Here is a 25006-nt window from a genome sequence, read left to right on the forward strand (position 1 = left end):
GGAGGGCGGCGAGGTTTGAAACGCCGAGGGAGGGGCGGCGTGAGGAGCAGCGGGGCTGGAGCGGCGAGAGGGGCGGCCGGCCGGCGGTGTCGGTGGGTTCCTGTGCGTGCGGCCAGACCCGCGTGGTGCTGGGCTGTGCGTGTGGGGGGGGCGGCGACGAGCTGCGTCTGGGCTTGGCGCTGTCCTGTGTGGTGGCTGGTGTGTGCGTTATGTCTGTTCGGTACCGTGTGTTAAAGGGGTGTCCGTGTGCATGTCACCTGTATGGTGCCCGTGTGTCCAGAAGGTGGGTTTGGAGTCCTGGGCCGTGATTGTGCGTGCACGGGCTGGGTCCGGGGTCCTGTGAGGTTCCCCGTGTTCAGGGGCTGTGTATGTGCGCACATTGCAAGCAGCGTCTGTGTGTAGGGAGGATTCCACGTGGGGATCCGTGTTTGATGGATATGCAGGGGGTTGCTGTAACATCACCCTGTCCCGTTCCCCTTTTTCCCCAGGAGCCGTGTGAGGCACCATGGCACAATCACTCGCCTCCCCAGGGCTGTTTTCTGACGATGAGGCTGCAGCCTCTCCTGTGCTCGAGTCCACAGCAACGGGCTTTGGTGCTGACCTGCGCAAGAACCTGATGCCGGAGTTCTCTGCCATCTCCCCAAACCTGGAGGTCTCTCAGGTCAGCTTGGAGCCCTTCTGTCGCAAACAGGGCAGTGCTTTCACTGCTGTTCTCTGTACAAAGGTGGTGTGATGCAGAAATAACAGAGACTCTTCAGAAGAGGCAGCAGCAAAATGCTGCATTTGGGGGGAACAGTTCCTGGGAGAGCAGTTGGCAGCAAGTGCCTCTTGGCGTAATGCTTGGTTTTGGTGTAGGGCCTTTGGCTTCTTGGTTTGATCCATTAGTTAAACAAAAAAATAATTTCTTAGGTTTGGAAATGCCTTAGAAAGCTTCTGGCATTGTTGGTGATTTTGAGACCAGAGAAATTCCTCAGCACTAGCAGCATAGCCAACATGTGTGCTCCATATTGTGGTTCCTGTTAAGTGTTCCCATGGGGGTTGTGTGCTGCCTCTCTGGCTGCCATATTTAACTTGTGCTGATTCTTGCAGGCTGTGGCTGAAGACAATAATGGAAAATTAAAGGTTTACCTCAGAGTTCGACCTCTGAAATCTACAGAAGTAGAAAAGGGGGAAGACCAGGTGAGACACTGAATGAAGTAGAGTCTGAGCTGGCTGTGTGCCTGCTGGGAGATGCTGTTGTCCTTCACTGTCTATCCTCCTGTAAGCCACTGCAATGATGGATTTTATGTCCTCTTTAGGGCTGTGTCTGTATTGAGAACTCAGAAACCCTTATTCTAAAAGCTCCAAAGAATTCCTTCACCATGCGGAGCACGGAGCGAGGAGTGGGACAAGCAGTGCACAGATTCTCCTTCACCCGGGTAGGTAGCTGGGACAAACAACCCATCTGGAAGTGATTTCAGCTTAAACCAGCCCTGCAGCTTGAAAAGCAGCCTTATTCACATCCACTGACCCCAGGGCACTGCCTGAACTCTGCAGTCTCATGCACTCAGGTTACTTCAGGTTTTAGTTGCTATTTTATTAGTTCTTTTATTTTAAGCTATTTTCTGACAACTCTTTTTTGGCAGCAAATGGCAAACTCCACGAAGCTCTAAACAGACTAGGGGCTGCAGTGATGTGAGATCTTACTGGATTAAGCAAGTGAGCAGCTTGTTTTTGTAGGGAGCTCAGCTGTAGTTGCTGGTGGGTCTCTTGCTCGTGGCTAGTGCAGGGAACAAAGGACCATGTAATATCACTTCAGCAACCATCAGCAAAGGATAGGAAAGATCTACATGAAGCCATTTTTCCCGTGTCTTGTTTGTAGATTTTTGGACCAGAGGTGGGACAGAAATTGTTCTTTGATGAGACAATGAAGCAGGTGGTAAAGGATGTGCTGAGTGGGCAGAACTGTCTGGTTTACACCTACGGCATCACCAATTCAGGGAAGACTCACACGATTCAGGGTAAGGAAAGCACTGGGTGTTGTGGGGCCCCTTGAAGGAATTGTTTTCTGTCTTCTGCTTCTGAATCCTCAGCTTTGCTGCTGCTCTTGCTGCAGGCACTGCCCAAGATGGGGGGATTCTGCCTCGCTCCTTGGCAACCATCTTCAACAGTGTGGGGGACCGGCTGTACCAGGCCATGGATCTGAAGCCTGCCCTCTGCAACGAGGTGACCTGGCTGGACAGCAGGCAGGTGCGCCAGGAGGAGACCAAGAAGCAGATGATGCTGCAGAGGGGCCTCTGGGAGGTAAGCATGGGCCTCTGGGGGCTCAATAGCAAGAGGAAAGGGGGGTGTCATGCTACCTGCATGCTCCTGTTCCTTGTTTCCTTCAAGGAGGAGCTGCTGACGCCGCTGAAGAGGAGTCACAGTGCTGAATCTCAGCTCCAGGCCACCACCAGTGGCAGTTTTGACAGTGGAGTTGCTGGGCTGTCTTCATCCAGCCAGCTCACCAACCGTTCAGACCTCAGCCAGACTGAAGGTATTTCTGGAAGCCTGTTGTGTGCTACCTGCTTCTTTTTGTTGGAGGATGAGGGAAGAAAAGGGTGATGGCTGTTTGGATGCTATGTTCTGGGTAAGGGAGAAAAGGTGCTGTAGCCTCAGATTTTCCCTTTGAAAGATGCCACATTAGAAGAATGAGACAATAGCAGAAGAATACACCATTCCATAATAACCAAACCTTGTGAAATGAAAAATTGCTTGACATTCACTCATTTCATTCAAGGAATTTGGTTGTGAGCAGCTGATTGCTGTGAGATGGGGATTGCTGGGGAGCAGGATGCCAAAGTGGCAGGCTGCACTGAGCACTTGTGCTCTGACTATCAAACCCAGGAACTACCAGCTGCTTAGGTATCTAGAAGTACGGAGTGATTGAGATAACAAGGACTAAAACTTCAGTTATGCTGGAAACAGTTCATGTTTGAAATATCTTGTAATTCTGGAATCAAAATTGAGTATGTAAAAGTCCTTACACTGAGCAGGTGATACTGTTAAAGGAAACTTTTGGCTGTTTCAATGGGGACAGGCATTAGAATAGATGCAAATGGGAGGAAGTAAATAAAAGGATTTGTTTCTGGGGTGGTTTTGTTTGCTGAAGGAAGTATCTTGCTCTAGAGCTAAACCAATCTGGTTGGACCCATGAAAAGCTGCAGTCATGATTTGTTTTCCTTTCTTGTTTTCTCTTTTTTTCCCCAGAACTGGGCCCTTGCTGGGCTGACCTGGATCGCATTTCACTCACCAGCCCAGGAGATGTCCAGTTCTCCATCTGGGTCTCTTTCTTTGAGATCTACAACGAGTTAATCTATGACTTGTTAGAACCAGCTCTACCTGGGCAGAACCGCAAGCGGCAAACGCTGCGGCTCTGCGAGGACCAGACTGGCAACCCCTATGTGAAAGGTGTGTTTGCCTGCAGGAGAGGTTTGGTGGCCTGCTAGGAAGGCTTTAGGACTGGGTGGGTGGGTGGCTTAGCAGTGGTGTGCTGGAAAGCCCCACAGAGAGCTCTGATGTTGGGATTATAGGATTGTCAGATTTGTTGATGTCAAGAACATGCAGTGGTGAATTTGGGCTAAGATAAGTTTTCTGCCAGTCTCCCAGCTGCTGTGCCCAATGCATGCTTGCTTTCCAGATCTGAACTGGATCAATGTCCGGGATGCTGATGAGGCCTGGAAGCTTCTGAAACTGGGTCGGAAAAACCAGAGTTTTGCAAGCACTCACATGAACCAGAACTCCAGTCGTAGGTCTGAAGGGAGAGGGACTGTTTAGGCAGAAATACAATTCTGAGGGGATTTTAAAGTTTGCCTTTTTTTAAAAACATATTTGCACGTTTCTTTACAGTCACAGTGTGTTCTCCATTCGGATTCTGCACTTGCAAAGAGGTGGCAGTGAAGTTGTTCCAAAAATCAGCGAGTAAGTTTCATGGTTTTTTAGGATTTGGGTTTAATCTCAATTTTCTTGTCTCTTTGGTTGAGGGCCTGGGGTATGGGAAGTATCTTGATGTTGGTGTTGTTGAAAGTACTTGGAAGGAATAAATGTTAAGTCTTGGAACTGACAGGAGTTTGAGGAGTACTGCAAGGTACAACTTGAGGTAGTTCTCAGGCTTTTTGAGTGAAGGTAAATTTGAGCATCCTTACCCTTGCAGCAGGCTGATTTGAGTGCTGCTGGTGCCTGTCCCTGGGATGTATTTATCTGGAAAGTGGCTGTTCTGAGGACTGGCAAAAGATCTCTGAAATTGACACTTCAAAGCTCATTTTGCTGTTACTTTGTGTAACATCTACACTTAAGGCAGGCCCTTCTACCCATCAACAGCCCAGGCACCCCAAAAGAATGGTCTGTGCCCTTATGGGGAAGCTGGGAAGGTGACTGCAGGGTGTCTGAAATGTAAACCTGACATGGCAGGACAAAGCCAGTAAGAGATGTGAATATCACTGTGTTTCCCTCAGGCTGTCCCTGTGTGACCTGGCTGGCTCGGAGCGCTGCAAGGACCAGAGGAGCGGGGAGCGAATGAAGGAAGCCAACAACATCAACACCTCCCTGCACACCCTGGGCCGCTGCATCGCTGCCCTCCGCCAGAACCAGCAGGCCAGGTGAGCATCCACTCCTCCAGAGGGAGGGTGGGGGGGTTGTTTCTGTTTTCCCAGCTCACTGCTGTCTCTCCCACAGGACAAAGCAGGCGGTGGTTCCGTTCCGGGACAGCAAACTGACCCGCGTGTTCCAGGGCTTCTTCACCGGGCGCGGGCGCTCCTGCATGATTGTCAACATCAACCAGTGTGCTTCCACCTATGATGAGACTCTGTACGTAGCCAAGTTCTCAGCCATTGCCAGCCAGGTGAGTAACACACACCAGGATCGTGGCATGGGCAGGGTAGCTTGGGTTTCTCCTGCTTCTGTGGGACTTGGTCCCTTCCCACCACAAGGAGAGGGGACACGCTTGTACATCATCCTTATGCTTCTCCAGTGGTTATTGCCTCCAGAGTGTTTCCAGATTCTGCTAAACTGAGATGGCTGACAGGTTGCAGAGAGGGGCTGGCTTTGTTTAAAGACTACACAATTTCCAGGCTTTGCAGATTGATAATGGTGGTCTTTTCTCCTTCAGCTTGTTCAGGCACCGCCCACAAAGCTGGGACTTCCATCCTTAAAATCCATCATCAAAGAACACAACAGGCGAATGAGCCAGGGTCCAGAAGCAGAGCCAGAAGAAGATGTGGAATCAGAAGAAGACACTGAGGATGAGGCTGATGTCTCTATGTATGAGAAGAAGGTGGGTTGTGATTTGTTTTACAGCCTTTATGTGGATGCAAGGTCAAGAACTGTGGAAAGCAGCAGAGACTCAAGCTGTCAAGGTAGCAAACCCTGGCTACTTTTCTTTCCACCTGACTAAATCCTTGAATCTAGATCACTGCATCCTGCAGACATGGCATCACTTAGTTTACTCCAGGTCTTAACTCTGTAGTGCAGTGTGGGCAGCAGAGCTGTGTCTCTTGCAGGACCTGCTGCGTGCGGTCGAGGCTGCGCGAGAGCTGCTGGTGCAGGAGCGGCAGAAGAAGCTGCAGCTCGAGATGCGCCTGCGCGAGGAGATCTGCAACGAGATGCTGGAGCACATGCAACAGAAGGAGCAGTGGTGGAGGTACAGCCTGTGCTGGTCTTCCTCCCTCTACTCAGGATGAGCTGCAGCACCCAGAACTGCCAGATCCTGACATGGAATTGGTTGTTCTCTTTGTAGCCAGCATGTGGATACTCAGAGAGAGCAGCTGGAGGAACTGTATGAGGGTAAAATGGCCATCCTGAAGGAGTTACTGACTGACCACTACCAGGAGGAGATGCAGGTTTGTTCAGGGCAATGCGATGACATCAGGAAAGCGGCAGTGGGTTGGGAAGGGACTCTGGGTACTTGAGTCCAGGAAGAGCTTTATGCAAAGTGAAAAGAGAGATTTTGCTTTGTGAGGTATTTTTGGTGATATTATTTCATCTCTTCATCCACAAGTTTTGCTTCTTGTCTCCCACTTAATGTAGCCCACTAGGCTTCCTAATTTTGAACAGTCAATCTGGAAGCTAATGTACAACCATCCCAACTTACCCAACTGTTCAACATGATTCTCTTCCCCCCTTACTCCTTGCACTAGTGGCTTGATTTGGGCTCTTCAGATTCACACAAGTTGTGTGAATTTCTCTTCTTGCTCTCAGTTGTGATGATGGGTATGCACCTGTCCATATTTTCATGCCTACAGCATTTGAGTGACCTCTGGGACTTCTAGCAGACTACTTTGAAGATGCCAACTCCTAAAACAATCCCTCTTTAGAGCCTGTAAAAAAGTGGTTTAGGCTCCCAGGAAGTGGGTTTGCTGTACTCACTTAAAAGTAACCTTAAAGGCTGGGTTCAATATGTGGAGTGTGGGACTGAGAAATTCTCCAGGAATAAAGACACAGAACGTTTCAGAGAAGTTGTGGTACAAAAATCTTGTTGACTCTTTGAACAAACTTCCTTCCTCAGGAGCGTGACGAGGAGATTTCGGAGCTCAAAGCTGCTCTGAAGGAGACCAAACAAAAACTGGAGAGCCTAGATGCCAAGCAAAAGGACTCAGAGCAGAGTGTACGTCGATCCAAGCGAGTGGCCACCTCATCTGCTCTGCAGCAGGAGCTGGCAGACACCAAAGCCAGGCTGGAGCAGTGTCAAAAGGAGTTGAATTCCACAAGCGCAGGTACAGCAGCAATGCTGCAGCAGTTCTGAATCCTGCTTCGAGATCCCTGTGCAGGGTTAGAGAGACCTGCTTCAGGGTACATTGGATTTAGACACCCTCAAAACATTATTTGACTTGTAGGTGACAGGAATAATGTGCTGGATGGACAGTTTCACTTCATTTTCACAGGAAAATGGACTTTAGCACAGGATAATCCTTCCATTCAAATTCTTAAGCCCCTTTGTCTAAGTGAATGGGAGTAGCCTGGAATGTTTGTGCCCTTCTGCACAAACACAAAAGCTCTTTCCAGCTTGCCTGTGGCAGCTTGTCTCAAGGGAAGTCCTGAATTTCAGGAATACTGAAGGCTGATCAATGTCCTATTTCTCACTACTTTTTGTCTGTTCCTAGAGTTGCACAAGTACCAGAAATTAGTGGAGCCACCTCCCTCTGCCAAACCCATTACTATGGATGTGGACAGGAAGCTGGAGGATGGACAGAAGGTAACTCCAGTTCTGTGTTATAGAAAAGAACATTTGCAGGGCAAAATGGTTGCCAGCTAAAACAAAGTCTGGAGCTGTTGTTTCCATGTTTTTAAACAAATGAAATGGGTTTGTTGAACTTAGGGGAGTTGTTGAAGGTTGTAGTATCTGATCACTCAGATGGGATCCTCCCTCAGTGCTGCACGTCTGAATTACCTTGGAGTGGCTTTGTTTGCAGAGCAGTGCCAAAACCAGCTGTTGCATTAAACCTCTTTCTTCTAGAACGTCAGATTGCTGCGTTCAGAGTTACAAAAAATTGGGGAGTCTCTCCAGTCTGCAGAGCGAGCGTGCTGCCACAGCACAGGGGCAGGGAGGCTGCGAGAAGCCCTGGGCATGTGTGATGACATCCTGGCAAGACAGGTGATGTGTCTGCTTTGGTATGGGGTGCATGGGGAAGAGGGGTCCAGTCTGTGTGCTTTGCCATATTCAGAGCAACCAAAGTTCTTGCTGCTGCAAATAAAAATGATTGATTTGCTGGTACATATTTTGGGAAGGGAGCTCTTGTGGCTGACTTTTTTTTTGATGGCTGAGTTAGTTGTCTATTTACCTTTCCACAGGAGACCCAAATTGTTCCTGTTCAGTTAACTGGCAGCCTGCACTTAAAGTAGGAGAATTCAGAGTTCTCAATTTCTTATCCACTCCATCACAGTTGCTATGGCAGCATATTTGCAGCAGGATGGAGTCAGCTTTGTCCCACCCTTACAGTTCCTATGTGTTACTGAACTGCTACACTGTTGACAGTAGAAGCTTTTATGCATGGTCTTATTTAGCAGAACAATTAGTGAATTTTGGCAAAAGGCTGTTTATCCTCCCCAGCTCACAGTAACCAGGGAGTTAAGACAACTTTTCATTGTACCTGATGGGAGCCTACAAGAAAGCTGGAGAGGGACTTTTTGTAAGAGCAGAGAATGACAAGACCAGGGGGAATAGCTTCACACTGAGGTTTAGATTAAATATTAGGAAAAAATTCTTTACCCTGAGGATGCTGAAGCACTGAAAACACATTTCCTAGAGATGTTGTGGCTGCTCCATCTCTGGAAGTGTTTTAAGGCCAAGCTGGATGGGGCTTAGAGCAACCTGCTCTAGTAAAAGCTGTCCTTGTCCACAACAGAGAGAACAAGAGGATCTTTAAGGTCTGTTCCAACTCGGAATGGGCTTTTCTATGATTTGATATTTTTATATTTTTTAATATAAATATATCTCGCCTTGTATTCCTCAGGACCAGACCCTGGCAGAGCTGCAGAACAACATGATGCTGGTGAAGCTGGACCTGCGCAAGAAGGCGGCCTGCATTGCTGAGCAGTACCACACGGTGCAGAGGCTGCAGGCGCCGCCAACGTCCGCCCTCAAGAAACGCTTCTGTGCCAACAGGGAGAACCTGCAGCCCAATCAGCCTCCTGGCAAAAGGCCCTTCCTGCACAACATCCTGACACGTTCAGCCACCCGTCCTGCGGCCACCAGAGGCTGGCAACTTCGTTCAGTTGCTCTATGACTTTTCAAAAGGAGGTCCCTGCCCAGCTATTTCTGGAACAGGTGGCAAATCCAATATAATAGCATCTGGTTTTCATTGTGCACTTCTTTATTGTTATTGTAGCTGCTTGAGACTTATGTAAACATCTCTGGATATGTATGTTTAAACTTTCAAACAATACCAAAGTTGACAAAGTGACCTTATGTGATTTAAACACTATACTGAGGAAAGTCTTTAACTGTAAAATAATGCAGACGATCAACTTGTTTAACAAAAGGACAAGATAAAGGTGTGTTCTTGTCTATGTTGGCACACAATTCAAAAAATAAGTTCATAAGATTCTCCTTGAAAGATACTTTGCCTTCCTTGAATTATAATCCTTTATTGAAGTATACACGTTCTAGGCCAGGGCTGCTGGCTCGGATCTTGGCTTGCAAGTCTGGCTCCAAGCGCGACACCGACATGGAACTGAGCAAAAGAAACAGGGAAGGGGTTACACCAAACAAGCACCAGAGGGGAAAATAAGATGGACAATGCACCTGCTGAACTTCCTACATTAGCAAAAGAGTTTTCAGATCTTTTAAAATATCTTATCCAGGAAGGAGGCTCACAGACCAGGGCACATGAATCCCTGCTCCAAGGGCAGTGGGATAGTCCATGGAGTCAGGAAATGGCTGTTGCTATTGCCATGAGGGTAAGGATCCACCTCATTGCTCAGGTTCTTGCTGGCAATTGAAACTTACCTTCCTAAAATGGTTTTTATAAAATAGAATTTATTTTCCTATTTAACTTACTATGTGATTTTATTCAGTTGAATACAAGGTTTGTTTTTATGAGAGCTGGTTCACAGTAAAGTGAATTAAGTTGCCAGGTCATTTGAACAGCTGCACTTTCCTGAACACAGTTCAAGGTCTAATCTTCCTCTGAACTGCAGAGCCCTGGCTGAAATCAAGAACTGTAACACGTGTGCTGGGTTGGTTTGTCAAGTCATCTCCAGGTAGCCTAGTGACACTTGTTTACCACAGTTCTCTGTCCTAGGCCGAGCAGGGAGACAGATGGTGTCAGCCCTGTTGTACTCAAACAACACTGAGAATTGGCTATTGTTTTCTGGAAGTCAAAGCTGCCTTAGTTGTTCAGCATTTTAATGGACTCAGCTCAAGCTTGGGTTGTTTAAGGTCCAGCAGGCAGCTTGTTGAGTTTAGACAACCACTATTAAAATGAGAGGGACAGCTGAATTTCAGGCCCTGTCCATACTATGTACGAAATTAAGCAAAGTTTTTTTTAAGTAACTCATTCAGATTTCATAAGGATTTCAGCTATAAAGAATATTGTTTCTAAGACTGCTTTCAGTACTGAGCTACTTCTGTATTGATGAAAAAGTCTGGAAAAATATTAATCAAATAACAAATGAGCACAGATATTCCAGTGCTGTTCTGTATAAATAGTTTCCAGCTGAAAATCAAATGGGCTCTGACTGTATTTAGTGCATCCATAACCTTACTGGACATGAATATATTGTATAGAACTCATCTTGAGCTGCTGGGGTTTGTAAACAACTATTATATATTACTGATGAATAACATAGTTACTACTTTTCTGTATATTCTCTTGTTTATCACCTTTGTTATATGGGAATTAAAACTGCTTGAGCAGGCAATGACCCTGTGTTTGTGTCTGTGTGCAGCACCAGGACTGGATCTGGAATGTCACTGAAGCGAGGATAATTCACAGTAGTACCCACCTTTTCTGAGGAAACAGTGCACAACACAGGGGAGTTGCAAACACGAGACTAGAGGAGACAAAACCAGGTTTACAATATTAGGGTGCTGAAACAGAATTCAAAACTCTTATGCATGATTTAAGTAAAAAGCTTTCTTGTTTTCTGTATACAGTGAGGTAAAGTTCCACAAAGTGCTTTGTAACTTTTATTTCTCACTGCATTGTACCTTATGAAATCATTACCCACAAATAGCACTAAATGTTTCAATACAACGTTCCCAAATTTGTCTAAATTTACCATTTGATGTCCTTACAGTGTTTTACCTTTGTGTGCATGACAACAGAAAATGCTGGAACACAACAAATTAAACCCTATTAACCAAATGTTTCCAGAATTATCAACCTCCAGGATGAGATTCCACTGACTGTTTAGAGGTAGCAGCCAAATCATCTTTTCGCATCAAGCTGCCACATTCCTTTTTTTGCCACTCCCTTTCTCCCTCCCTCTGCTTTTCTTGGCAGCTTCTTCCCTGCTAACGGCTTTTTAGTTTTTAACATGATATTTTATCAGTTACAGAGATGGAAATAACTGCTGTGCCCTCAGTAACTCTCTGCCTTTTTTTCCTTAAAAAAAAAAGCAAATATTGCTGCATTCTCAAAACCTCTACAAGTACCTCTTAAGATAGCAGACCCAACCCAAAGAAACCACTTACCAGAACCCAACTAATCCAACCTGAATGGGAGCGCTCATCCAAGGAAATTTCTGTTGAAATAAAACCACACACAGTGAGTATGGACTCTCTTCTTCCTGCTTCTCACCTTCCTGGAATTCATTTAAGAGACAGATTGCACCTAAAAGACTCTGAGATGTGAAGGCAAAACCCTGACTAGCGTGGCTTCATGCTGAGCTCCATTTGGAGAGCCAAATCCCTCTGAAGAGCAGCAAGGAAATTCCCAGGGGAATCAATGTACACAGTGATCTTGAGTAAGTGTCAGAAACTCCACTGAGCGAGTGGCTCTTTGACTCAGGACCTGCTCCTGGGCCTTTGCTGTGAGTCTCACAAGCCCACAGCAGCACCAGAGCTGAAATTTGGAAGTTTCCAAGTGGTGCTGCCCCACCTCTGCAGGGCACAGGGAATTTTGCCCAGGCATTCCAGGGAAAAGCTCAGTCTGGTTGCAGCTCCTTCCCTTTGGTGGTACCAAATGGTTTTAACCTGCAACTAGAGCCACCAGCCATAAATAAAGGAGATGTAAATCTGCCTCTCTTAGCCCTTTCTCCTGTCATGATTTTCCCTGGTGTGCAGGAACTTGTCCCTGTAGCAACACTCCAGTTCTGCAAGAGTTCACCTTTTACTGAAGGAAAGAAGGGTTTGAGGACTGGGAAAACCAAGCTGAAAAAGCAACACATAACCCACATGCCTCATTAATTCTGTAACTTTTGCAAAACTTGAATATATACCAAGAATATTTTTTGCAGGCTTTTAAAATTATTTATGAACACACTCTCATTGGTAGAATTTCAGTTGAAATTAATTACTAATGAAGTAAACCCAGAGCTGTTGAGTGGCCACTGCTGCCTCTTGCTCCATTAAGAGCAGAACACAGCTGCCATGAGGACATAAAGGGAATTTTAAAACAAAATAGCTCATGAGGTAAAAATCACTTGATACAGTTGATGATGTTTTCAGTGAAGATGGTGTTTCTGCAAGAAGAATTTCTCAAGATATAGAAGTTAGAGGGAAAACTGGTGAACAAAAGCTGGGCACTGCTTGAGAGTAGAAATGGGCAAAGGAAATGGAGAAAGCTCAGGAGGACAAATCTCAGGGCTGAGGGAGGTCAGAGCAGTGTCTGAGGCAGGGAAAACGAGCCTGTGTGGAGCAAAACTTCTCCCGGGCCTGAGGGAGAAGAAACAATGTAGAAGACTGCTTCTCTTTATTTATTTTTTTTTTCCTGGAGTCAATCTGTAAAGCAGAAATGAGTGCAGGAAGAACTGGGCAATTCAGCAATAACCTGCAACAAGAGATAACAAATGGAGACAGAAAACAACAGCAAGAAGAGTGAAGGCAGCAGAGCTTTGCTGTTCTGGCATTCCCTAAACACCTCCATCTGACCCTCAGCTCACCCCAAATTTTCATTTTATGCCCTGGGAAAGTCCATGCCAAGAGGTGGTGAACACAAGCCAAACCCTGCACTGTCTCTGAGAAGGGAGGGAGGGGGATGCTGTGCATTGCAGGGGACTGTGGGACCCAATGGGTTTAACAGAAAAGCCCCAAATACAATTTTATAACTGAAAAGGCTGTTGGAAGGTGCCCTGAGAGGAATAAATGGTTTCATGCCTTTGTCAGAGTTGGTCTGAGAGAGAGAGAGAGAGGCGTCTAATACAGACTCCATAAAGAACATGGAGTTTATGTGCTAGAACACCTTTTGCTAACTCTGAATTCCAGCCTTTATTTTTCAAGAATGTTACCAGGCTGCACTAATACAGAAAGATGGTGAGGTAAAAGTAACACTGGGAGGTCAGAATTAAGAACTGGAGTTGCCCAGGGAACAACATAATAAAATTCAAATGCAGGCTGCACACCCCCACAAAGAGAGAAAATGGAGAAACTACAAGAGAAAGAGCAGAAGAATTCAGTGTGTTAGAGAACTATCATTTAACTCAGGAAGAAGGCACTTCCCAATGAATTAGGATTTAATTTCCAGATGTCTTTATGACATTTTAGTGGTTAGTGCAAACAGAGAAAATGGAGAAATGATAATTAAGCAAACAAAAGCCATAGGGAGAATCAGCTTTTCTCTAAATGCCTCCTTTCTTTGTTGGATATAAAAATCTGTCAGCTTTCCTATGTCTGTTTTCAAAAAAATAAATAAATGAAATGACAGTGAAATTAGGAATGTGTGGAGGACTTCAGGGCATAAGACATTCAAGAACAATGCTTGAAGGAAAAGGCTCTGCTCTGGTTTTGTAACCATTTTGAATACAGATTTTAGCTGCAGATTAAAAGATCCCAAGGAACTTGTTTCAAGGATGTATGAGGAAACTTCTAGAATCATCTCGGATGTTAATAACAATTTGCAGAACAGACAAGAAACTGTAGCTAAAGCTGTGTAAGAGTAGCAATATAAACTAAAACTTTAGTGCTGATTGGAATTTTTGTAAGTTTATATGGAAAAAAACAATCTATTTCTTTAGGAGAAAAGTTACCTGTAAATAAAACCTATAAACCCTGTGCCTCAGGGCAAGGCTCTTTATGGATCCTCCTGCTGCAGCAGGTAAAATAACCTGGTTGTGCACAGAGCTGGTCAGGAGTATGGCCACAGGGATAATGAAAACAGACATTATGCAGCCTAATCAATTACTGCTATGCTGCATAATTACATAAACAGGCCCCAAAGCTGCTGCTGAAACCAATGGCAAAAAAACCCCAACTTCTACAGATAAAAATACTTCTTCAAGGCAACTTCTTTTTGAAGCAGTAAATATGTGCTTGTGTTCCAAGAACATTCTTGAGGCATCTTCTAGCAATAACTTCTGGGAATGTTGTTAATTCACACCAATGCCTTGGTGCAAAACCCTGTGGGAACGTGGGGGATGAGCTGGGCTACATGACCTACATCTTATCCCAAATATCAGAGGATGACAGGCTGCTCTGAGACCAACATCCCAGGAGCATTTCCTCCTCTCTGTCTTACTGCAGACCAACTTTCTAATTTCTTTTATCATTTCACAACCATTTCCCTATTTTTTGGCCTTGTGTGGTGCTTAAAAGGCTTTGGCAAGCAGTCAGGAATTATTTCCAAGAGTGGTGGAGAAGCAGAGGCCAAGGGTAGTGAGTTAATAAAGCAGTGTGGGGATGGTGGTGGAGTGCTGGCATGGGGTGGTGCTTCTCAAACTCCATGAGGACATGCAGAAGTTGCTTGTTAAAAATGCAGCTCATTCCTTAATGGGTTTAATACTAATCTCTACCAGGTGTTACCACTGGCTACCTGCAGAGCAGTGTTTCACCTGGATTCAGTCTCTGAGGCTGAGGGAGAGGACAGGATGGTACCAGAGACCACTGAGCAGTCACTGCAGAAATCACTCATTTTGGTTGATCTGAAAAATTCACAACACCCTTATGTTGATTACACCACACAAAAACAACAGGTATTTGTCTCCAGACCCTGAGGATTGCTGTAATTTCTTCACAAATGTCATGTATTTGTCAGCTGAGGCAATGGCTTTGTGACATTTCTCATATGTCAAAAACATACAAAATAATTTTTTCCTTAAATTTTTTAAAGAGGGTTAATTTTCCAGGCAATACATTCTCAAGAACATCACAGTATCACAAGTTGTGGTGTGTTTGGATGCCCTGCAGGCTCACTTCTTCCAGGAGATAAAAGCAGCACTGGTTTTTACCCTGAAACTCAAATGCCACATCTCCTGTTTTTACACTTTGAGCAAAAATGTTTTCTGTTAAAAAGTGGGAGGGAAGTAAAGCACTTTAGGGAAAAGAAATTTTAAGATTGGAATACAATCACAGAATGGTTTCGGTTGGAAGGGACTTTTAAGATCATCCAGTTCCATCCCCTTCACTATCCCAGGTTGTTCCAAGCCCTTTCCAACCTGGCCTTGGACACTTCCAGGGATGGGGCAGCCCCAACTGCCCCAGGCAATCCGTTCCTGCCTTATAAATACAGAAACACTTTCCAGTGGGATGTGTAACTGGGTAATTTCACTCTGCACAAGAGACACGAAGGGCAGAAACCGTCAGAGATAAAATTTAAACACTTTAGAAAGCTTTATCTTAGACAAACAAAACCATTCCACACAAAATATTCCCCTGCTTGTTCTCCTTGTCCCCACACAAACTTTTCCAAGGCAGGGTCTGGTTTTATTCCTAATTTTTTCTAACAGGAAGGAGACAGATTTCCTTAAGCTTCTTGGGTGGGTCTCACAAGCAGAGACCTTGCCTGGAGCTACCAAGTAATTAAATCAGTGATATCAGCAGTGAGGATGAAACTGCCTTTACTGGTAAAGAATTAAAGGGTTCCTCACCTGAATATTATTTCCCTTGTGTTAGACAACCCTGTAACTAATTCCATGATTGTTCTTTTCCCTCTCATGCTCACACAGTGCAGAATGCTGATGTAGGTAAAGGATTTACCAACACCAAGGGATTGACTTCACACTACTTTTTATTAGCATAAAAAGAATATAGGAAATAAGTAATCCTTGAAAAGGAATGCCCATTCTATGCCTACCCTGCACTTTACATCCAGTAAATTTTAAAGGATCATTTCATGAGAGATTTTTACCATCATTTTTGCTTGCAAACTCAGATTGCTACTACAGCAGGTAAGTAAAGCCTCCTTATTGCTATCTTGAGAAAACCTGCATTATGAAAATGTTATTTTTTTTCCAATAAATTGTATTCCATGACTCAGTCCAAGGAAGGTTTATTTCACAGGAGGAAATGAGCATTCTAAGAACAATTATCAAAGTAACAAGGATCTTCCTATTTTCTCAATGTTACCTTGCACTGTGACAAAAGAACCAAGTTATCTCTAAGAAAGGCAGAAGGAAAGAGACAGCTGTAAAGCAAGTTCTACAGGGATGTCCTCCCACAGTGTTTGGGAGGCAAATATGAAGATTCAGGAAGTATTTAAAATTCATTAAAATATTAACTTTGGATATGAAATACATAGAGATAGATTATCTAAGACTAACCTTTAAAAAGGCTTTCTTTTCCAGGGTATTCATTATGAATGGAGGAATTGCTGCAAATAAGATTAAAAAAAAAGGCATTAAACCTTGGAGAGAATGGCACTTTGTTTTCATTTTCTGTTTAGCTGAACTAATACCATAACACAATTTTCACAGCCTTTTGTCATTCACTGAGCTTTCATTTCACATTGCCAGTTGGATTGGTATTTACAAAGGTGAATAATAAAATATTAATAAGCAAAATCTGCAATTTCACAAGTAACTAAACCTGAGCTCAGTCATTTGGCATGGGCAGAGCACCTAAACCAACTCCAAGCAAGTGGAATTTGCTCCCATTCCTTTGCTCTCTGTATCTTTCCTGCAGAAGCATCTCAGGAGCCTCCCAGCTGCAGCTCAGTGAAACACACTGAGGATGTTTCCACATCCACACTTCCACATTTCCCTGGGGAAGCTCTTCACAGAAAGGCAAACACTGCCTGGGGAACTGTAAGGTAATTTGAACCCTGAGGAAAATCACTTGGATAGAACAGAATCTCCTCACAGCAGGGACTGACAATCAGGACTGCCCAGGACTTATCCTTACCCATGCCAGGAGCAGCCATCAGAATCCTGGATATCACCACCTGGGCAATTGCCTGCTGAGCTGCTTTGGATGAATCACCCAGTCTTTTTCCATCCTCATCCGTGACAGGAATTCCAAACTGGATTTCCCTGTTGAATAAGGGGTAAAAAAATAAAAAAATGTGAACTTATTTTTTGTCACCTTATCTTTGTCCCTTAAAATTGCCAACTGTAAGAATTATGTGGTTTATTGAATTTTCTAAGCGTGTCTGTTTGTAACATTCCTTGGCACAAAAAAAAAAAATTAAAAAAAATTCAAAAGGCAGAGAAAGATCAAGGAAAAATATGCTGAGAAGTTACCAACTGAATATTTGTAATAGCAATCTGCTGCTTGAGTCTGGTCACAGCATTCCAAGAGGGAAAAAAGTGATGATTTTTCTGTGCTCCATAGAAGGGAGAGGTCCCTTTCCACATTAATTCAGAAAAGTGGATTTTTCTGGACTGCTCTGGAAGTGGAGCCTGTCCTATCTGACAGCTCACAGAAAACAGGAAGATTATTTTCACTGAGTTGAAACAGAAGGCTCTTTGAAAATTCCCCCCGGCATTCCAGTCTGAGCTGTCATTTCAACCATGAAGATTATACTTGAAAGTATAAAAGGAGGCACAAACCAAACTGTTTCTGTAACTGCATTATTCTCTATTAGATCTTTTGCTCAAGTGCAGGGTTAGGTGTTAAACTCATACTGGGAGAAGCACAGAGAACAGCAAATATCTTCAGGACTGCCTTTATTCTTCTCTTTAGATTTTACAAAAGATAAAATACTACCACAGATCAACTTCCATTGTCAAGTCTAAATATTCCCTTTTCTGCCCATAACCTTGTGTTTATAATAGGATACTTTAAATTTGCTTTTCCCTGCTACTATTCTTATTCCTAGTCAAATCACAACACAGAAAAAAAGTTTGTTTCTGTCAAACTGCATATTTTTGTCACCTCAATGATTAAACAGAACTGCAGAGCCTGACTTCTATGACTAAGCTCTGCAGGTGGGATTTCAAGCACCATTTTTGAAATGACTATGTTTTTCTCAAGCGTAGCTGCTATTCAAAGGTCCATGTGATCAAAGTTTTGAAGGAACCAGTAACTGGTTTCTGAGATCCAAGACTGAAGAACTCTTTGGTTTTTATCTGAAGAGAATGATTATGTTCTATTTTATAGCTGTTACAAACAACCAGTCAAAGCCTCATGCATGAGGTTTCCGCAAGGTTCTGAAACGAGCTAAAGATACAAAATGTGCTTTGTTTAGTAACTTGCTGATCTACCAACTGAACAACATCTTTTCTTCCAGCATGAGTGATCTTTGTTCTTTTTCCTACCTTTGTCTCATTAGTGGAATATTGATGCAGTTGGCAGAAGCGACAGCAGCAAAAGGAACAAACCTCCCTATAAGAGGCGAGACGCGCTGGAAAACACATGGAGAGGGGAGAAAAAAGGAAAATAAAAATGTACATAATCATTGTCTCTATTGAAATGCTTCAGCTGCTAATGACAGTCTAGACTTATTTCCTTTACATTAAATTCAGTGAAAACTCACTGGGGGGGCAGAGGTAGAACAAGCTTCAAACAAGAAATAAGTCATAAATGCTTCTCTCAGGAGTGAGCAGTGGCAGGAGAGTGGCAAAACCATTCTAAGTTTAGTAGCATCACAGGGAAGTGTAATTAAAACTCCAATTAATTTCCCAAGTGCTATTAGATGCCTTGAAAGATGAAAAAGAAACTGAAAAAAAGGCACCTTATTGGATAGAGTCTGAACTAATCATGGGCTGTTTGACAGATATGCATAAACCCATCTCCACAGGGAAAAAATAGAGTTGGGATCTAAAGAAAGGAGCAGCCATAACAACTCCACAGTGGGAGCTGTGCATGACACAGATACACCAGAGGAGAAGTGAGCTGTGAGCTTCTCACAGGACATCACAGTTTGGGAAGAATAGGAAAAAATACCATCAATACCTTTGCTAGTGAATTAAGTCCTAAGGCTGTAGCGACAGCACCTGTGGTGGCAGAAACATAGGCTGTTCCCAGCTGGCTAAAACAGAAATGAAAATGTTTGTACAGGCACAGCTACATTGAAAAACAATCACAATTTACACACATAGTTATGTCAACCCAGAAGTTAAATAGGCTTTCTTGTGCTACTGCAATAAGGTGGGGATGGAAGATCTAAATGGGACACTGAATTAAACACTTTGATTTCACTAGCAGTAAAAATCATATTCAAGCCACATTGTAATACTGAATCAGGTTCTGCTGGTTGTACATTGCTGCCTGTTCAGCATTTTCTCATGTACCTGAATGAGCACCTTGAAGGGTTAGTTCTTTATTTAATTTCCTAATTGCTTAACCTAGTAAAATCAGCTCGGATTTCCAAGGCCATGTCTATAATAGTAATTAAAATCAACCATACCAAACCCCATACACCCATACCAGCTGTGCTGCAAACACTCAAATCCAACCCAACCTGCCCCAAACCACACTTTACATACTTCCCAGCTAGGAGGTGTCTCCATGTGCTGGAATTCACAGTTTGCTCCCAGACATCTTTAAGCAAGTCAGCCCCAAAACCAGAAAGTCAAGTACTGCAATTCCAGTTTTCTATTCATAGAATCATAGAATGGTTTGGGAGGAACAATAAAGTTCATTCCATTCCACCCCTGTCATGGGCAGGGACACCTTCCACTATCCCAGATTGCTTCAAGCCGCATCCAGCCTGGCCTTGGACACTTCCAGGGATGGGGCAGCCACAGCTTCCCTGGGTAACTGTGCCAAGGCCTTACCACCCTCACAGGGAAGATTTTTTCTCTTTATCTAACCTAAATTTCCCTTCTTTCAGTTTGAGATGTCTTGCTTTCTGCATCTATTTAATCTCTTTTCCAGACATCAAGTAGAAACAAGCACAGACCAGTTAAAGGAATCTCTTTTTGTAAATGAACCCTCAGTTTGGTGAGTGCTGGCACTGAGAAGGTGGCACAGTTGCACAACTAAAGGCCCCCACAAAATATCAGCTTGGAAATATGATGAAGAAAACTTGCAAATGGTTGACTGGGCCCTGAAACACTGACTCCTGTTAAAGCCTGTTAAGTGCTCTTGATCAAGGTGCTCAGGCTTGTCTTTAATGGCAGAAATGGAGTTCTCAGCTCTGCCCTTCTCAGACTTCTCATCTGTGCATATCAATTAATAATTAGTACAGATGGAAAAACTTATCCCTGTCTCACGTCAAACTTTAATGCCCAACCATTTCTATTCATCAGAATGATGTGGTTCAGTGCCTGACCTGACAGTGATTGGGGCATCCCCGCTCCTGTTCGTGTAGTTTACTATAGCATTGAAGGACTGGTTGACCCACTGCCAGAAAAGCACTGCTGGTGTCGTTCTTGAAAAGAGAAACAATTGTAATTATTGTTATCAAGCTCACAGTTGAATTAACAGCACAAGAAAATGATGACAAATCGAGAAAAGCCACTGCAAGCAGTAACCATGCAGAAGTTCTTGCTTATTTGAATGAAACAATACAGTGAGTGAGATACTGATACTTGATAGTCAGAGTTATTTTAGAAGAAGAATTTAAAAATCACCTAGTTTTGAACCTGGATAATAATGTCAAGAAAAGGTAGAGAGCTTCTCCAAGGGTTATAGATAGTAACAGAACAAGCAGTTTGCAGGAGGCAGTGCTTGGGAACGGGCACCTGTCCTGGGGGTTTGATTCATACTCTTGACTGCAATTGAAAGCACACACATGCTTTATAAACACCATCCAAAACTGGGCTGTGTGTCGGGAGTGTGTACCATCTCAGCATCCAAAAGGCTGCTGCTGTTTCCTCTGAGCTCCCACCAGTTCCTGCCTCCTGTGTCAAAAAGTGTCTCTAACATTGAGGCTGCTAAGAGAGCACTGGCTCTGCTTCAGTGGGCTTCATTGTCCTGGAGATTCCAGAACCACTGAGGAAATGCAGGGGAGCTGCAGAAACTCCACAACCAATGGCCATGTCTATAACAGCAATTAAAACCAACCATCCCAAATGGATTGAAGCATTCTGAGTACTCACAGGGCAGACAGAACATCCTGCATGCCAGTAAGGCTGGAAATTCCCAAGGATCTCCTTCTCTTTGTCCTCCACACAGATGGGATTTTGGAACATTTCCCAGTTTGAGGGAAAGTGGGATGGTGAAGGAGAAGGGCTAAGGGCTTATCTCAAAACTACTTCTAGAAAGAACCGTTAATCAACGTGAGGGAATGAGGAGAGAGAAGAGGAAAAGGAAGCAAAATTTCACATTTAAAAATATTTACAATAAATCTTTTTGACAATAACATTGATTTTCACTTCTCTAATTTGCAGGCAAATGTTTTATGTGTTTTATTGCATCTCTCACCTGTAAAAGGTCATCATGCAACCTGTGATAGTCATGTTCATGGGCACCTGGGCAGACATTCGGCCGATCACAAACATCTTCTCCCCAGTGTCAGGGTGAAAGGCTGAATCATAAATGTATTTTGCTCTCCACAGCTCATCTTCTGTCAAGCCAGGTGCCACAATACCTTGTCTTGGGACAGGTTAAGAGACAAGACAACAGCAAAACGCACAAGTGTTATGAAATGCTGGAAATGCCTGTGAGAAACGTGGCATCAGAGGATTTGGAGATGTTCACCCTAAGTGAATGGAGACTCTCAGATAGCTTGTAGACATCCCTCAGCTTTTAAATGGATGGGTGAAATAAAAATAATTAAAACTCCCAGCAGTGGTTATGCTGGGCTGAGTCTATTTACTCAAAGCTGCACTAGGTTTTAGAGCTAAAACGTGGAGCCAAAATCTCTGAGGTCATTAGTGTGAAACGATGAAAATTCACTTTGAGAGTATTTAAGAAATCAACTGCTCCAAATGCTACAAATAAGAGGAAGCTTTAAGCTTTGCTGTCATATTAACTACCTTCAGAATTAGACTCTTCTGTATTTCAGAACACTTAAGAGGGGCATAACTTCCCCAGCCATTAGCAAATTTGATTAAAAATAAAAGGGTTTCAAGCTCTGAAGTGGGAATAAGCAGTTGCAATGAATACAGTGTTTTAAGTATTTCCTTTGAAATATATCAGTGTACTTAGCATTGATTTGGACTTTTTGGGGCCAGTAGTAGAAGTAGTCAATGTCATACCTGTAATCATGCACAATTTTTCTTGCATTTTCCAGTGTGGCATTAGATAACAAAATATTCCTGGGGTCTGTTACAGTGAAGAAGTGATTGGCTCGTCCAACAAAAGTGCCTTGATCCCATCGGGGCTCCTTGATATTAATATTTAATGGAATATCTGGTGCCATCTTCAAAAGCTCTGCCAAGAAAACATCAACATTTGCAATTCAAAATACTACTCATTTCCTAGTGTATCTAGAACCTGCAAGATGAAAAGGGTAAACATCTAGAGTAAAAAACCCAGAGAACAAACACCAAAGAATTTGCAGAACAGGGGTTTAAAGGGGTAAGTCTGTAGAAATGCTTCTGTGTCCAGTGCCCCTAAATGTTTATACATTATTTATTATATCTGTTCAAATACCTGAGGATGAGGCAGATGCAAAGGAAGCACAGAAATTTATTAATAAACAGACATATCAAACAACAATATATTAATCAGAAAGTGCTTTACTTCAGTGGTGAATTATTGTTTATTGAAAATAATGTATTGAAGAGAATGAGAAATCAACTATTTCAAGAGATGCCTTAAGTCCTATAAAGTGCAGTGACAGATGAAATATTTATTAAAATCCAGTTAACTTCTCTGGCATAGCAAAACAAACCAAAAATTAGGAAAACAACCCCACCAATTTATTTTAATAAATGTTGTTTCTCTAAATCCATGTTTTATCAAAACAGAGATTATATAATGCAACAATTGCAACATTATGAACACACCACCAGATCTCCTAATGATACTTCAAAGATGGTTCAAGAACTACAGTGAAGGACACTGAAGAGTTGTGCATTTATGGGGCATAAAGCTCAGAAAAGCAAAAATTACTTCAGGATGACTAAGTTTACTTGAACATCTAATGAAAAAAGGAGATGTCCCTTCATGGATTTTAACTTTCTTAAAAGAAATTTCTGCAACATATTCAACAACCAGAGGAAAAAAGATCCTCCAACAAATAATGCTTGTTTCAAATGGCAGAAAGAAACTGGATCTATATAAATCCATTTTTATATATTTATAAATAAAGATTCAATTTTAGATGCTCTTTAAGGTCCCTCCCAACCCAAACCATTCTGTTACTCTAAGGTACCAGAACCCTAATAGATCTGGCAGGGGAAATTGATCTTTTCCCCTTTTCCCAGAGACATTTCCCTCACTGTTAAGTTCATTATTGTACAGCACTGATTATTAGCAGGATTATTTTCATGTGTACCTAGCTCAACCAGGCACACTGCAGGATGAACACAGATCATGGAGATGAAAAAAGACTCAGGACAGATTTGGAGAACAGATTTTGCATGCACAGCATCCCAACAGGAGATGCTCCTTAGGTTTCTTTTCCTTTTCTTAGTACTTTGCCATTAAGAAACACCCTCCTGTGAGCAGTGCTGTGTCGTGAATTAATAGTCCATCTTCTGGTCTAAAATAGGAACTGCTGGTTTTGCAAAGCCCTATGAAGGCAAGTGCACTCATTTATTCAAACCCTCTTTTCCACCAAAATAAAGATAAAAATCAGCACATTAGGGCTGGTAACTTGTTCTGTGACTGCTTCCCTTATTTGCAGGAAAGTTCAAGTGTAAATGTTTTCTAATTAAATTATCCGTTTCATTAAGAAAGATTAAAGCTGATTTAGGATAGCTTATGATAATCTGGTTAAAGCTGTCTAATGAATGCTGAATAAAGCAGTGCATCCATAGAAGCTTTTTTCTTTCTTTTCATTCTGGATAATTCTTTCTTTTCCTTCTGATTAGAATATACACTACTGGGTTCTCAGGGAATTCCCTTTATTTACTTCTGACACCTCTGCCCACAAAGCCAAGTCCCTCAGTAATAAGGAATCTAAACATTAAGGATCTGCCTTCACTGCAGATGGCTCAATTCAGGATTGCTGCAGTCTGAAACAATCAGAAAAGGTGAATGTACAGAACACAGGAGATTAAACACCTTCACATCCTGTCTTTATCCCCTCCCCACTTTATCTACTCTGTGTCTGCTCTGATGATCATTGACCCAGGTGTGCTGATGGAATTTACAACCTTGGCAGGAAACTAATGTAGCAAAAAGATTGTACTGGAGGGAAATAAACCTCTGCAGCTGCCAGCTGGGGTGACCTGCTGGAGAGCAGCTCTGGAGTCCTGCTGGACAGTGAGCTCTCCATGACCAGCAGAGTGTCCTGGTGATCAAGAGTGCCAACAGGATCCTGGGGTGCATTGGGAAGAGCATTTGCAGCAGGTCAGGGAGTGATGCTGCCTCTCAGCTCAACCCTTTGAGGCACCTCTGGGCTGCTGTGTCCAGCTCTGGATCCTCAGGACATGGAGCTCCTGAAGCAGATCCAGCAGAGGCTGCAGAGCTGAGGAAGGGCCTGGAGCATTTCTGTGCCCAGGAAAGGCTGAGGGAGCTGGGGCTGCTCAGCTTGGAGAGGAGCCCTCAGCCCTGGCTGTCCCTGGGTGCAGGGAGGTCAGAGCAGGGCCAAGCTCTACCCTGGGGCTCAGCAGTGGCACCAGAGAAATGGGCAGGGACCGAGCCAGGAGTTGTCCCTGCACAGGAGGCACAACTCTGCCCTGGCAGTGCCTGAGCCCTGGAACAGATTTCCCAAGTGTTTCCATGCCTCTCCTCCTGCTGTTACCCATCCTAGCCAGACTCAGCTACCACAGACAGGTCAGCACAGGTTTGTTCTCTCTCTCCTCGAAAATCTACAAAACAGGCTTAGTGCTGCTGCAGCAGCAAAAAGCAACCTAGCAGGAAAATGGAAAACATCCATTAATTCATGTGCTACAACAAAAAATCATACTTGAAATGTCTGTGTCTGTTTAGAAAGATGGGAACAGAGAACATGGAGTTCACTATTACTAATCTTAATAAAGGACTTTCAATCCTACATAGGATGGGGGGTGGGACAGCTGCCCACCCTGCAAAAGGGTTGAATCTCCTGTAAAAAGGGGTTTAAATTTTAGGTGACAGCAATTTAGGTACACAAACCCATTTTCTTCTCTCAGTGATGTGGCTGACTTGCCCTTTTAGCAGATAAGTAGGAACAATGCTGTTGTAAAGGACTTAAAATAA

The 25006-nt window shown here is 43.6% G+C and overlaps 2 protein-coding genes across 7 annotated transcripts in view; one reads left to right on the top strand and one right to left on the bottom strand.

Annotated features, from left to right (window-relative positions):
• Nucleotides 1-10375, top strand: KIF20A (kinesin family member 20A). Of its 4 annotated transcripts, none has more exons than XM_009091537.4 (19): nucleotides 1-92; nucleotides 489-661; nucleotides 1090-1179; nucleotides 1299-1418; nucleotides 1862-2000; nucleotides 2096-2283; nucleotides 2371-2515; nucleotides 3229-3429; nucleotides 3659-3770; nucleotides 3868-3939; nucleotides 4473-4616; nucleotides 4693-4858; nucleotides 5126-5290; nucleotides 5517-5656; nucleotides 5753-5855; nucleotides 6521-6728; nucleotides 7116-7207; nucleotides 7469-7606; nucleotides 8466-10375. In XM_009091537.4, the coding sequence occupies exons 2-19, from the start codon at nucleotides 506-508 to the stop codon at nucleotides 8736-8738; spliced, it is 2652 nt and encodes an 883-aa protein (XP_009089785.3). In that variant the 5' UTR covers nucleotides 1-92; nucleotides 489-505; the 3' UTR covers nucleotides 8739-10375. The 4 variants fall into 4 exon arrangements, with proteins under 4 accessions (XP_009089785.3, XP_050835540.1, XP_050835541.1 ...); XM_050979583.1 differs by having other exon boundaries at nucleotides 25-102; XM_050979584.1 differs by having other exon boundaries at nucleotides 79-198.
• SFXN1 (sideroflexin 1) overlaps nucleotides 8805-25006 on the bottom strand; it is a 21964-nt gene continuing 5762 nt past the window's right edge. For 2 of the 3 annotated variants that reach the window (XM_030229108.2, XM_009091536.4), the window contains 10 exons: nucleotides 21913-22087; nucleotides 21137-21307; nucleotides 20043-20141; nucleotides 18722-18797; nucleotides 18085-18170; nucleotides 16730-16857; nucleotides 16150-16199; nucleotides 11150-11199; nucleotides 10459-10506; nucleotides 8805-9185 (listed from right to left, as the gene is read on the bottom strand). In XM_030229108.2, coding sequence (XP_030084968.1) covers nucleotides 9089-9185; nucleotides 10459-10506; nucleotides 11150-11199; nucleotides 16150-16199; nucleotides 16730-16857; nucleotides 18085-18170; nucleotides 18722-18797; nucleotides 20043-20141; nucleotides 21137-21307; nucleotides 21913-22076 — 969 coding nt within the window. In that variant the 5' untranslated portion in view covers nucleotides 22077-22087 and the 3' untranslated portion in view covers nucleotides 8805-9088. The other variant, XM_050979589.1, reaches the window with a different exon arrangement.

Source organism: Serinus canaria, chromosome 13 (assembly GCF_022539315.1).
Source record: "Serinus canaria isolate serCan28SL12 chromosome 13, serCan2020, whole genome shotgun sequence".
Taxonomy (NCBI): Eukaryota; Metazoa; Chordata; class Aves; order Passeriformes; family Fringillidae; genus Serinus; species Serinus canaria.